This window comes from Chenopodium album, chromosome 5 (assembly GCF_948465745.1).
Source record: "Chenopodium album chromosome 5, dcCheAlbu1.1, whole genome shotgun sequence".
In the NCBI taxonomy this organism is placed as follows: Eukaryota; Viridiplantae; Streptophyta; class Magnoliopsida; order Caryophyllales; family Amaranthaceae; genus Chenopodium; species Chenopodium album.
The window spans coordinates 781,080-794,929 of record NC_137838.1 but is presented as its reverse complement, the minus strand read 5'-3'; the positions used below and the strand labels follow the sequence as shown (position 1 = coordinate 794,929).

At 35.9% G+C, this 13,850-nt stretch overlaps 3 protein-coding genes and 1 pseudogene across 3 annotated transcripts; all 4 read left to right on the top strand.

The window, feature by feature from the left end:
• Nucleotides 1-325: 325 nt before the first annotated feature.
• On the top strand, nt 326-2,814 carry LOC145629957 (protein LPA2-like). The gene is made up of 2 exons (XM_081682198.1): nt 326-866; nt 2,309-2,814. Exons 1-2 carry the CDS (start codon nt 431-433, stop codon nt 2,452-2,454), a joined length of 582 nt encoding a protein of 193 aa, XP_081538324.1. The 5' UTR covers nt 326-430; the 3' UTR covers nt 2,455-2,814.
• A 723-nt stretch (nt 2,815-3,537) lies between these two features.
• LOC145631404 (putative carboxylesterase 5 pseudogene) lies at nt 3,538-5,076 on the top strand (annotated as a pseudogene).
• A 66-nt stretch (nt 5,077-5,142) lies between these two features.
• On the top strand, nt 5,143-6,983 carry LOC145631405 (putative carboxylesterase 7). Its single transcript, XM_081683474.1, has one exon. It carries the CDS (start codon nt 5,672-5,674, stop codon nt 6,689-6,691), a length of 1,020 nt encoding a protein of 339 aa, XP_081539600.1. The 5' UTR covers nt 5,143-5,671; the 3' UTR covers nt 6,692-6,983.
• A 1,473-nt stretch (nt 6,984-8,456) lies between these two features.
• On the top strand, nt 8,457-9,923 carry LOC145629956 (putative carboxylesterase 1). The gene has a single exon (XM_081682197.1). It carries the CDS (start codon nt 8,676-8,678, stop codon nt 9,621-9,623), a length of 948 nt encoding a protein of 315 aa, XP_081538323.1. The 5' UTR covers nt 8,457-8,675; the 3' UTR covers nt 9,624-9,923.
• The last annotated feature ends 3,927 nt before the right edge of the window (nt 9,924-13,850 follow it).

The following is a 13,850-nucleotide window of genomic DNA, read 5'->3' as shown; positions in this document are numbered from 1 at the left end:
CCTTGATTTTGAAGTATAGGTCTAATACGAAGTACTCGTAATTAATATTATAGGCCTAATACGAAGTAATTAATAATGAAGGTTTGTGTACGATAAGTTACAATTTTTCGGTATTAAGTGGAATCCCCGACACAGAAAATTGGTTATGTCATTTATCGTATCCAACCCCCAAAATTTGAGTTGTTTATGATTTCACTTAAAGGATGTTTACCAAATTGGACAAAATGTATACTGTATTGTTTTAGTCAAACCTTATTGGGATTTGGGAGTAGTGTACACTCTTCAAGTTTCTTGTTTCTGAATTCTAGGATAATTAAAATGGATAGAAAAAAGAGGGAAAATGACCCAATTCCAAGAAAACATGGAACAAAATAATAAACCAAAAATTTGAGAGAAATGTAAAAATACCAAACAAAATAAGCTAAAAAAAATGGCACTGCTTTCTCTTCAATCCTCTTCCTTCACCAATAAACCTCATCTCTTACTCTTCAAAACTCTTCCAACCAAACCCAAATTCACCATCTTTTGTCTAGATTCATCATCTTCAGAATCTCAATCTTCAAAACCCATCATTAATAATGACCCAATTGAGCAATCTTCTGATAAAAAACCCATTTCTTCAACCGGGCAAGGATTCGGGTCAACCCAATTACCCAAACCATCATCCTCAACTGGGAAGAAGAAAGGGAAGAGAGAAAGAGCTTCAATTATACGGCGCAATCCAGTGGAAAAACCAGATTTTTTGGGTAAAAAAAATGGGGTTGAGGAAGATAATCAACAAGGTGTGAATGAAAGAGCTTTTTTGCTTACTTGGTTGGGCCTTGGCTGTGTTATTCTTGTTGAGGGCATTGTTCTTGCTGCCTCAGGTATTTGATTATCATATATTATTTTTCATTTTATGTACTTAATTAATTTATCATATGGTCAATTTAATTCAAGAATTTGATTATTGTATTTATAGTAATTGCTCTGTATGTTTGGAAATTAGTAAGCTTTTGCTAATGATGTGTTGAGGAGTGTTTTTTTAAGTATGTGAATTATCAATATATCATGCTTGATACTTTGTTGGAGTAAATTTTAAGTGAATTGGCCTTTTGAATCAGAGGTCTGCTGAATTGTGTTAGAGATTGCATACATTTGACCTTCCTAACCAGCCCAGCAACAGTGATTAGGAGGTATCTTTGTTAGAGGAACATGATTAAGTTCTATCTGGTAGTAACCCGGTTCGGTGCCTAGTTTAATTGTTTCTGGTAATTTGCGTCATTAAGATTGGAGCATGGCCTTAATTAAGCTTTGAAATGCCAATGCAATGGGGTACATGAATTGTGAGGACTAGGAAAGTAACATAGGTGAACCTGGCAAACTCTTATCACATTAGCAAAGATAATTGTATTTAGTTTATCAATTTTGTAAATACAAAATTTAGCAAACATGAAGAGAACTTTTGTACCAGTGTAGGTACTGATGATAGACTAGAAAGAGTTTGCTTTTTGTGACCACAAAATCATATACCTACCTTTCTTCCCGGATCCTAGCTGCTTTGGCTAGTATTCGGAAATCGGAAACATCAGTTTATCTTATGGCGTGATTGACAACATCAAGTTTGTCAAACTATAAGTTGGGTGTAAGGAGAAATCGCATTTGTACCATCAACATTGCTTTGGTTCTCGCTTTGAATGCAGAGAATTCCTCTTAATACGGACTGGTAATGTATTTTGCTTAGAGATGACAAGAACTGTCCTACCATGAGAGATGTAAGTGTGAGTGTATGAGGGGTTGGGATAGATAATTAAAAGAATCAAATCATTTTAATAATGTGCATAGATGTCAAGGCCATGAGGTAGGAACTGTATGCAACCCATGCCTCTTCAATTAGCAGCCTGGTTGTCTATCTTTGATTGCGGGAAGCTAGTCAAATGTTGTAGGATATACATCATTTGAAAGTTGCTTCAAAGGTCAACCAGAACCCTACGTGCTTTCCTCCTTAGGGTCAAGCCTGCTCGAGTTGTGGTAATGTTGGTCTTCCCTGGACCTTATTCAACCCTTGGCTGTTAGCTTAAACAATAACCCATCTTTGTGATACTCTCCTTCAAGAATTTTGCTTGATGGTGATGTTCTGAGATTGACAACTTTAATTTATTTACCGCTCTCCACTACACTTTGTAAACAAGCAGTTTAGCCAGTGTTATTACTGCTTTTTAACTATGATCTGATTCTTCACATGTTAAGGAATCTGCAATACTGTCTTTTTAGGCTCAAAAGTTGTCGTCTTTTCTGTTAGTGACCTTTTGTTCTTTCATTTCAACAGGATTACTTCCAGAAGAGTGGGATAAGTTCCTCGTAAAGTTTCTGTACCCATCTTTCACTCCCACAGTGTTCTTGTTTGTTGCTGGAACAGTCGTATATGGTGTTCAGAAATACTTGCAGAATGAAAATGCAAGAGAAGAAAAATGATGGTTTTCTTAATTAGAGCCGCTGGCACATTTGATATTGCCCCTCTGTTCTTAGCACTCTCACATTCACTGATGCTGGATTGTATACATTTTTATTGTCATTGTACTCAGTTGAGAAGCAGTGATTGACTCAAAGCTTGCACTTTGCTGGGTGCAGGATAGAGACTTTTGTTACCTGTATTCCTATTGTCTAGTGTATGTAAAGCTGTATTTATGTAAATTGAGATGGTGAATTAGATGTATGTTCAGCTCTACTGATTTAAAACACTGCAAGTTTTAACATTTTTGATAATGTAAGCAACTGCAGACTTGGTGGCATGATGTCTTCATTTTTCAATAATGATTCCCAATATTATTATTATGCTTGCTTAACTTATTCATCGCACAAATGGTGCTTTAATTGTTATAGAACACGCCATTGTATTTGAGTTTTCTGCAACATGTATGTTTGCATGAAGGAGTTTAACTGTTGAAAAAAACAGTTTGATGAAGATCAGAAAAGTGCAGACGCACTGCTGCAGGACTGAATGTGGCATTGTGAGGATGCAAGTAAATAGACCTCTTTCATTCAGGAATCAGGATCGACTTATTCTTCACCTTCAAGAGAGGCAGAGAGACGGTGCTAATTTGGAAACTGAGTTTGAGTTCCTGCCATTGCATCATCATGGCTTGTTTTGGTAAGAACCTTCCTGTCTGTTCTAAGATGTTATAAGAAGAAAAGTACTCCATATTAAATAAACAGTAAGCCAATAGCTGTTGATGAGGATATTTGCTTCTGTTATCTATCCCAGGTCCAAAGCCTCATGTTCGGCTTCTGTTATCTATTCCAGTTCTGAAGCCTCATGCTCGGTTTTAATTGACACTACTTGTAGAACACAGATAACAAAGCCAGTAATGCTGTCAAAACCTTTGTTATCTGAAGCCGCTTGGTTTAGATGGTACAGATTCACCAGTAAAGTTCATAAAAAATTCATTAATCCTTATTCAAGGATATATGTGACTAGTTAGGACTTTAAAGTGACAGATCTGTTATAAAAACATGTGACAATAATCGTTGCCGACCCGAATTCATTAATATCTACCGTACTCAACAATTTAAGGTCAACACGACAATTAGAAATTTCAGTAACCATGTCTAATGTGGTGAATACCGCATTTGCCGTCGCCTCGTCGACATCTAGAATTTTCAGCAACCATTTCTGGATAAGAAAAGGTCCACGATTATCAACTGTCATATCCAAAAAATCAAACAATCATACATTCTTCACTTCCCCTAAAAAACCAACAATTCATTCTACCCCTTTAATTGTATCCCCAATTTTACCCAAATTTTCTTTCCTCACTAAAATCACCCAAAACAACCACTTTTTTAGGAGACAAAACATGTCTTCCAACACATTCACATTCGAATCTGAATCTGAATCTGAGTGGAACTACTCTGAATCAGACATCGCCCAAAAGTTTCTCTTCTTCAATGTTCTGAAAGACGGTCGTATCCATGTCTTATGTCCCCCATCTCATAAAGTCAAAGTTCCACCTTCCTTTGGCTCTACAGCCGACGTCGTAGTCAAAGATGTTCAAATCTCATCTGATGTATCAGTCAGAATCTTTCTCCCTTCATCGTATGCATCTGCAAACGCGTGCACCACACACAAACTCCCTGTCGTGTTATACATCCATGGCGGTGGCTTCTGCATGCAATCCGCCTTCTCGGAGGATTACACGCGATTCGGCTCCCAGATCACTGCAGAAGCCAACGCCATGGTTGTCTCGGTTGATTACGGACTATTCCCTACACGCCCTATCCCCGCGTGTTACGACGATTCATGGACCGCACTCGAGTGGGTGGCGTCCCACAGTAATGGCACAGGTCCTGAACCATGGATCAACGATCATGCTGATCTCCGCCGAATCTTTGTCGGCGGAGATTCAGCAGGAGGAAACATATCTCACACATTATTATCCAAGGTAGGATCGTTAGGACTACAAGGGGATGCAAAGGTTGAAGGGATGATATTAATTCATCCATATTTTGGGGAAGATGATAAAATGTGGATGTTCATGTGTCCTACAAATTTAGGTCCTAGAGATCCTAGGATGAAGCCTGCTGTAGAGGATCTAGCTCGAATCGGGTGTGACAGGGTGCTGGTGTTGCTGGCTGAGAAAGACGTTTTGTATGGTGTTGGAAAGATGTATGTTGATGAATTGATCAAGAGTGGGTGGAAAGGTAAGGTTGAGATCATGGAGAACAAAGATAAGGAGCATTGTTTTCATTACTCTAATCATATGGATCTTGAGGCTGTTGCTATTCGTCAACGGATCGCTTCGTTTATCCATAATCAGAGTTGATTAACTAAGGTGATTGATAATGTGTTCTTCTGTTTCAAATCTTGTTATACCATAGTTGTTATCTAATGGTTTCCATGGCTGAATTTCGGAAATTTATTTGCAATTGGAAAAATCTTGTATAAGACGGACTTGAATATTAAAAATAATTTGTTGGGAAGATGATTGAGCATTGATCAACTTGTTGTTTATTAGTTAGTTGTTTGTAGATGTTAAGTATTGAGAGATGATAGCTTTAGTTTAATCATGGCTATTGGATATTTTTCATTTTGTTTTACTTCATAGTTTAAATTAGTTAATGTGTTATATGAGCCACTTTGAATCTTATGACCCCTGCATTGATGAGAAATTGGAGAAACCATGGAAAATTGATGAGAAAGGAAAAAAAAAAAAAAAAAAACTCAATTCACAAGGACATCTCGTGGGTACTTTGCCTAATATTATGATTGGAAGGTGGGACTATGGGAGCCCCTAACAGGCTAACATTATGATTGGGAGGTGGGAGCTCTGTATCACTGCATTAATCTGTCACTATTTAGCTTGTGAGTATTTTCTCCAAGTTTGTTTGCATTTAAAATCAAAAGCCACAACTTGCTTCTGTACTCCCATTTTGGAAGCCGGAATTCGAACACCCAACCTTGTATAAGAAAGATTATTACTTAACCATCTAAACCAATCATAAAATATGTTACAATCATAAAATATGTTATTATGAAAATAAATGTATATAATTGATAATCACAAAGTCTAATAAAAGTAGCAACCGGTGTAATGCCTAGGCTACACACTAGTTTCATTTTTAAAACCCCGTGGCATGGATAGGTACTCCCTGATCTGCCCGTGTTAGTAGCCATGTGAAGGTGAATTAGATTATGCTTGTAAAAAGTCAATGTAAATGTCAATATAACACATTAAAATCTAGATCACTAACACACATCGTACTAAACATGTCTTCAAACACCAACCCATCTGAATCTGAGTGGAACTACTCTGAATCAGACATTGCTCAAAAATTCCTTTTCTTCAACGTTCTCAAAGACGGTCGTATCCATGTCTTGACTCCCCCTTCTGAGAATGTTCCGCCTTCCTTTGGCTCCAGCTCCGGCGTCTTAATCAAAGACGTCGAAATCTCCACTGATGTCTCTGCCCGAATCTTCCTCCCTTCCTCTGCACCCACCAACGCGTACACCACACAGAAACTTCCTGTCGTGTTATTCATCCACGGAGGAGGTTTCTGTATGCGATCTGCCTTCTCTGAGGATTACACGCGCTTTGGTTGTCACATTACCGCTGATGCAAATGCCATTGTTGTTTCAGTAGAGTATGGCCTTTTCCCTGCACGCCCTATTCCTGCTTGTTACGACGATTCTTGGGCTGCACTCGAGTGGGTGGCATCTCACTGTAAGGGCAATGGACCTGAACCTTGGATCAACGATTACGGTGATCTTAGCCGGATCTTTGTCAGTGGAAATTCTGCAGGTGGGACTATCTCTCACACATTATTAGCTAAGGTAGGGTCAATGGGACTCCCTGGAGATGCAAAGGTTGAAGGGATGATACTAATTCATCCTTATTTCGGAGAAGATGATAAAATGTGGATGTTCATGTGTCCTACAAACTTAGGGCCTCAGGATCCGAGGATGAAGCCTGCTGTAGAGGATCTAGCTCGGATCGCGTGTGGCAGGGTGTTGGTGGTGCTGGCTGAGAAAGATGGACTGTATGGTGCCGGAAAGACGTACATGGATGAGTTGATCAAGAGTGAGTGGGAAGGGAAGGTGGACATTATGGTGAACAAAGAAAAAGATCATTGCTTTAATATTTATGATCATTCAGATCCTGAGGCTCTTGTTATTCGTCAACGGATCACTTCCTTTATCCATAATCGGAGTTGATATGATAAAATAATTTTTATCTAATTTTTATCTAATTTTTTCCCTGGCTAATCTTCAGAAATATATTTGCAAATAAAAAAAAAAAAAATCTTGTATGCAACGAATTAAATTATTGATGGGATGATGTTAAATGTGCATTGTTCAGTTGTACGTTTATTTGTATTTGTGGACTGTAAAAGGTGAAACATTTTCAACTTTGGTTTAGTACTTTACTAATTGTTCATGGATGTTACATTTTGTTACAGTTAATACTAGAATTATATGACCCCTGTATTCATCAGGATGATTAATGGACTAATGATCAGAGTTAATAAAAATATGTAAACTGAAGTGTTTTAATTTTAAGGCCTAAAATGCAGAAAATGTGTGTTTAGTCTTGTTTAAATTTAGATTTTATGACATCCGATCACATAACGCGATTCTTGTATACGAGCTGAGTGTATTGTTTTGATAATTTACCGTCCTTGGAGGGCACAACCCGTGTGGAGCTTGGAAAAAGAAGGAATTCTCAATTCACAGGACATTCTTGCCAATGTAGAGATAGTTTAACAAATAGGCAATAGCTAATTAGCTATTAATCAGGACATTTATGCATTTTAATACTTGAGCGATGATAAGTTACTTGTAAGAAACTAAGATTGGGACTTCTAGTGCAATCTCTAGGCGATCTTTTGATAACCATATGGTGTGGATAAGACATTGTTCAACATGCCTTTTAAAAATTTAATTTAATTATGCTTTAAGGCCATGCTTGGCAATTAGCGTTTAGATGTTACTGAGTAGTTGTTTTAATCATCTATTAGTTGTTAACTACTTGCATTAGTTGTTTCGCTTATTTGATTTTAATTTGTGGTTTGTGTAAAAGTGTTTGGTACATGTAACATGTTGGTTATTAATTGTTTTAGAGTATAAAACAACCAAAAAGCTAAAAACTCTTTTTCAAAAAACTCCCCTCATATAATCTTTTTAGAAAAAAGTTTTTGGATCCAAAAAACTCTTTACCAAATATCTCAAAGTGCTTTTTAAAATGGCCAAACAACTCTTTTTGCACCAAAAATCTCCTAACCAAACACTCCCCCTAAATTATTTCACTAAACTGAGAATCTATTCTTACTTTTTAATTTTTATCTACAAGTATAATTCAAAAATCTATTCCACTATCTTTACTATCTTTACTTCTTTAGTCCTTTACATAACACAACCCATTTTACAATTTCACCAATGGAGCCTTACACTTAATATATACTTCCTCCGTTCTTTATTACTTGACCCGCTTTGACTTTTACACTATTCACCACCCCTCCTTTGACCGTCTTTTGTGAATAATATGTAAGAAAAAATATATTCATGTATGATCTTTTTGGATTCGCCTCAATAAGTATTATCATAATATATAACTTTTATAATTTTTAATTATGGAGAATTTAAGTTATTGATCGTTAAAATTTTGCATTGGCAAGCGTGATAAAAGAAACAGGTCAAGTAAAAAAGAACAGAGGAAATAAATGTTTATCCTATCTGCTATCTCACATTTCTTACCATTATATAAACCATTTATTGAGATTTGAACATCTAACCACTTATAAGAAAGATGATTATTGCAAATTATCAACCAACCATCTAAATCAATTAATCAATCATCAACATGTATAAACATGAAAATAAATATATATAATTACAATTTGTAAATCACAAGATCTATTAAAAGAAAAGGATACCATATACAAATAAGGTCTAATTAAAGTAACAAGCGGTGCAATGCTCCGATGCACTAGTTTAATTTAATAAAAATCAACCAAAGTGAGTCATGTGACATTCAAAATTCAAAAGCACACTGTCATACTATCCTCGTTGCTTGCTCCAAAACAGAAAGTCCATCTCAATTGTATCACCAATTTTATTTAAATTCAGAACTATCTCCAACCAATTTATCACTAACACAACAACATTCAATTCAATTCAATTCCCATTACATTAATCAATCATGTCTTCAAACACCAACTCCTCTGAATCTGATGAGTGGAATTATTCTGAATCAGACATAGCCCATAAATTCCTCTTCTTCAACGTTCTCAAAGACGGTCGTATCCATGTCTTTACTCCCACTTCTAAGATTGTCCCTCCTTCCTTTGGCTCCACCTTCGGCGTCTTAATCAAAGACGTCGAAATCTCCAAGGATGTCTCCGTTCGAGTATTCATCCCTTCTTCTGCGCTCACCAGCGCGTGCACCACACAGAAACTCCCTGTCGTGTTATTCATTCACGGAGGAGGCTTCTGCATGCGGTCCGCCTTCTCCGAGGATTACACCCGCTTTGGCTCCCACATCACCGCCGATGCCAACGTCATTGTTGTCTCAGTTGAGTACGGCCTTTTCCCTGCACGCCCTCTTCCTGCGTGTTACAACGATTCATGGGCCGCACTCGAGTGGGTGGCGTCTCACAGTAAGGGCACTGGACCTGAGCCTTGGCTCAACAAATACGGTGATCTTAGCCGTATATTTGTCAGTGGGAACTCAGCAGGTGGGACCATGTCGCACACATTATTAGCTAAGGTAGGGTCCATTGGACTACCTGAGGGTGCAAAGATTGAAGGGATGATATTGTTGCATCCTTATTTTGCTGAAGGTGATAAAATGTGGATGTTCATGTGTCCAACAAATGTAGGCCCTAAGGATCCTAGGATGAAGCCTGCTGTAGAGGATCTAGCTCGAATCGCGTGCGGCCGGGTGTTGGTTGTGCTAGCTGAGAAGGACTTTTTGTATGGTGTTGGGAAATTGTATGTGGATGAGTTGATCAACAGTGGGTGGAATGGGAAGGTGGAGGTTATGGAGAACAAAGAAAAAGAGCATTGCTTTAATATTAATGATCATACGGATCCTGAGGCTAGTGTTATTCGTCAACGAATTGTTTCTTTCATCCATAATCGGAGTTAATTAACAGCTATGGTACATTGTTTGTGTTACTCCCTCCGTCTTTAAATAAAAGTATTTTAAATAAAAGTATCAAGTTTAGTTGTTATCAATTTAAGTTGTATTATTAAAGGGTAAAATATTGTATTAGGCGGAGTTAAATAAATGTAGTGAGTTGATTGTTAGCAATTTGGCATTGTTCGATTGTTGTTGATCTTTTGTTTTTGTTGACTAATATTCCATATGCTATATATACGAAGTACACTTCGTGTGAAAGATGATAAGATTGATAGTGCGATTTGAGTCACTTTGAATATAGGAAAACTTTTGTATACACCCGGTTTTCAGTAATTTACTGTACATCGGGTACACTTTTGTCAGATTTGATGTCACTTTTGTTAAATTTAGCGTCACTTTTGTCAAATTTATCAATGAAGCATAAATAACTTTTATATATGTCAAGGTAACTTTTGTGCGTTTTAGTGTAACTTTTGCACATTTTATTGTCACTTTATAACGGATGTTCAGTAATTTACTGAACATCCGTTTTATTTAAAAGTTTGTCTTGAATATATATGGCCCCTGATCCTGCATACACTCAGTGTGTGGTTCCTACAGGCGTGGGTACCTTGCATGGTACAGACGTTTCAAGGAAAGAACATATTATATAAATGTAGAGAACATATAGTTATAGTGAAATGAACATAATATTAAAATGTACTGAACATATGCCTAAGGTAAAAAGAACATATTTGCACCAAAAAAAAGTGAAAAGAACATATGTCCATGTTCTTTGATTATCAGTGTAATGTACTTTTATTTGTGATATACTGTTCATTATTTATTGTGAATTGTTCTTTAAATTTTGTCTTAAAATTATGATGGGTATATACAAGTAATGTTCATTAAATAGTAATATCATGTTCTTTATTAATATTACATATGTTCTTTAGATATTAAAAAAAAACATAAAATTGAATATTCTTTACAAAACAGCTACATGTTCTTTCCGCATTTTTTTGTCTGTACCTAGCAAGGTACAGCCTGCTGCACCTTAAAATTTTCAGCATACACTAATGAAGAATGACCAAAGATATGTGGTTGTCAATTTGACACATTATTTGGAAAAGTTATATAGATAAGGAGATTGCTTAATGACCGTACATTAATTATGACATTACATGTTGTGTATTCTTTTTCAGAATTATATTTTGTGCACATTTCGTCAATTGCTATTTGCATATAAGCCTAATAGGAAGTAGCTATTCAAGTACTCGTATATACAGGGCCGGCAAAGGGTTTGTGCAAATAGACCTTAGCACAGGGCCTCTATGAAGGCCCAATTTTTTAGAGCCCAATCCTCCAATTTTTGTAAAAAAAACCGCTTATCAGAATATTAGTCTCTTGCTCTGATGCAAGCGTGAAACAAGGGCCTTAAACAGTTAAACTCTCCAAATTGATTTAGACGACCCTGCCTAGATATATGATTGTAATACCTGTCTAATGTTTTCCATTTCCGATTGACCCCTACAGTCTTGCACTAATGACTAAGATTATCGGATTAATTTGTTCTTGATTATACTCTGTACCAATGTTCGGTTTTGTGAGCACAGTTTAGCACCTATTGGACGCGGAGTAAGATTCTAGTCAGTTAGTTAGACAGAGCCAAATTTTGGTAAGAAAAACAAAACAGAGAATGTTACTCTGCATGGGCATAGAGCTGAATATATAGCTGATCAATATGAGATTATGAGGCCAATATGTACAAAACTCTAGGTTAAGGCCTCATTTGTAAAGGGAACATCTCTAGTAAATTTTTAGAGGTTTCACTTTTCAAAGACACTTCTAGCTAATTGATTTTATTTTAAAGGAAATTAAAAAGTTGTCGCGCTATAATATAAAAGTACAAAGTATCTGTTATCTTTCAAGTGTTCAAAGGAAAAATAATCCTCTATGCCACTCAATTCTGAAAATTTCTAATGAGAAGTATGGGTTGAACAAAAAATAGCATGGGGGGAATCATTTACATACAAGAGTGAAACCTCGAGATTATTTGACTTTTTGAAAAACACGAGATTAATTACTTTACATGGTGGAATGAACGACTTATTCGTATATGATATAAATCCATCAAAAAATGAATTCCAATTTATTTGAACATCCAAATTTCACTCTTATCTTTCAAAAGATCGTGAGAGATTTAAACAAACATATCCAGGCACAATATATATGAGGAGATCTTGGTAACATATTTGTAAAGGATCCTCTAAATCCCAAAGATAATACTCAAAATCAAATCAAAGATTTTGATGACTGAGATTTCATAAAAAAAAATCCATTTATATCATAATTTCATACACATTTTATATATCATGTAACATCATAGTTGTGTTACGTTGTTTATCTATTATTTTATTGCACTATTTCTATTAAATTATTGATTAAAGTTCTTTTTCTTGACTAGTACACTCCGTAGGTTATTTAATTTTAAAATTGGATTTTTTGACTTTTATCACCAAAAAAATCAAAAAAATGTTTTTTACCACCAAAACTTCTAAAACTTTTATTTTACCACCAAATAAAAAATTAAAAGTTGTTTTTTACCACCTGCCGTCAAAAACCTAACGAAATTTTCTAAATTCTTCGATTTTCATGTCAAACACAGGCTCTTTAGGGGTTTTAGGGGGCACTTAGTTCTACGGATCCAATTTGAGGTCAGAGTTAACAAAAAATGATCGGAAATGCTTCGTTTTGCGTGTTTAAAAAACCTCGATTTGCGTGAACACACAAAACAAGGCATTTTCGATAATTTTTTGTCAATTTTGACCTCAAATTGGTTCCGTAGGACCAAAGTGCCCCCCTAAACCTATGAAAAACATCTTTTGCGCACAAAATTCGAAGGAATTTTTTTTAAACCGTTAGATTTAACGGTTTTCTTGACGTTTGGTGGTAAAAAAACAATTTTTAGAAATTTTTTTGTGGTAAAATAAAAGTTTTAGAAGTTTTGGTGGTAAAAAAAAATAATTTTTTGATTTTTTTTTATGGTAAAAATCAAAATTTCCTTTAAAATTTGATGGCTAGGATTTGGAAGATTGTAATCTTTATGATGCATGGATTACACGTTAGCTTTGTAGTCGTTCTCATTATCAAACGATATTATTGCTGGCGTTTGCTCTTGGATTCCTGTTAGAGTGCTGGGCATGCAATGGTTATCAATTATTGATGTACGTGTACTTGCGGATTGGAATAATTTAATTTGAGGTTTGAAGTTAACAATTTTAAAATGTTATACATAACCCTTTGGATTGAAATTTTACCGCATTATTTGGTTTGATTACTGCACACCCTTCAGATTAGAAAATTTTATAATTAGGTTGGGTCATTTCCAAGTCGGGTCATTCTCGGATTCAAGTCGGGTTATGTTCAAATCAATAATTTGCAGGTTACAATCAGGTCGGGTCATTTCCAAGTCAGATCATATTCGGGTTCAACTAACTATAAATAGATAATTATCATTTTTATCAAGCTAATTATTTCCTTTGACTATAATATATATGGCAATATACTAGGGAACTATAATCTATATAATTTAGGAAGATAATTATCTCCTTTGACCATATACTATATTTAACTCTTAAATTTGAGGATGATGCTCCTTTCTTTTGCTGGCCTGGACCGACTTGGTCTCCCAAGACAAAATGCTTTGATCAACAATAATAAGGTAATCTAAATAGCATTTAAGGTGATTTGAAATCGGGTCAGGAACAATTTGGGTTGAATTTAGGTCGGGTTAATAGCAAGTCGTGTTCATTTCGAGTCGGGTTAGTAACAGATCAGGATGAATTTTTAGGTTGGGTAAATAATAGGTATGGTAAAATTCGGGTCAAGTCAATAACAAATTGGGTTGAATTTGGATCAGGTCAATAACAAATCGGGTTCGTAACAGATTGGGTTAAATTCGGGTCGGGTTAGGAACGAGTCGGGTTGAATTCAGGTCAGGTTAGTAAAAAGTCGGGTTAAATTCGGGTTTTGACGGGTTAAAACGGCTTTGGGTCAATTTAGGTTCGAATCAGGTTCAGTGCAAGTTAATTAAATTGGCCGTTGTAAACCGGTAAATCGTTGCAAGTTGTAAACCGGTAAATTGACCATTTAAAGGCAAATTGAATGGTTCCACACACCCAACTGGACTCCCTGAGGGTATTAGGGACCATGGTAAACATTTCGGCAATTTTTATATCCGGGCGAAAAAAA

Coding starts and splice junctions, on each gene's coding strand:
- LOC145629957 (XM_081682198.1), top strand. CDS start 431: ATGGCACTGCTTTCTCTTCAATCCTCTTCCTTCACCAATAAACCTCAT. Junction 867..2,308: donor CATTGTTCTTGCTGCCTCAG/GTATTTGATTAT, acceptor TCATTTCAACAG/GATTACTTCCAGAAGAGTGG.
- LOC145631405 (XM_081683474.1), top strand. CDS start 5,672: ATGCTTGTAAAAAGTCAATGTAAATGTCAATATAACACATTAAAATCT.
- LOC145629956 (XM_081682197.1), top strand. CDS start 8,676: ATGTCTTCAAACACCAACTCCTCTGAATCTGATGAGTGGAATTATTCT.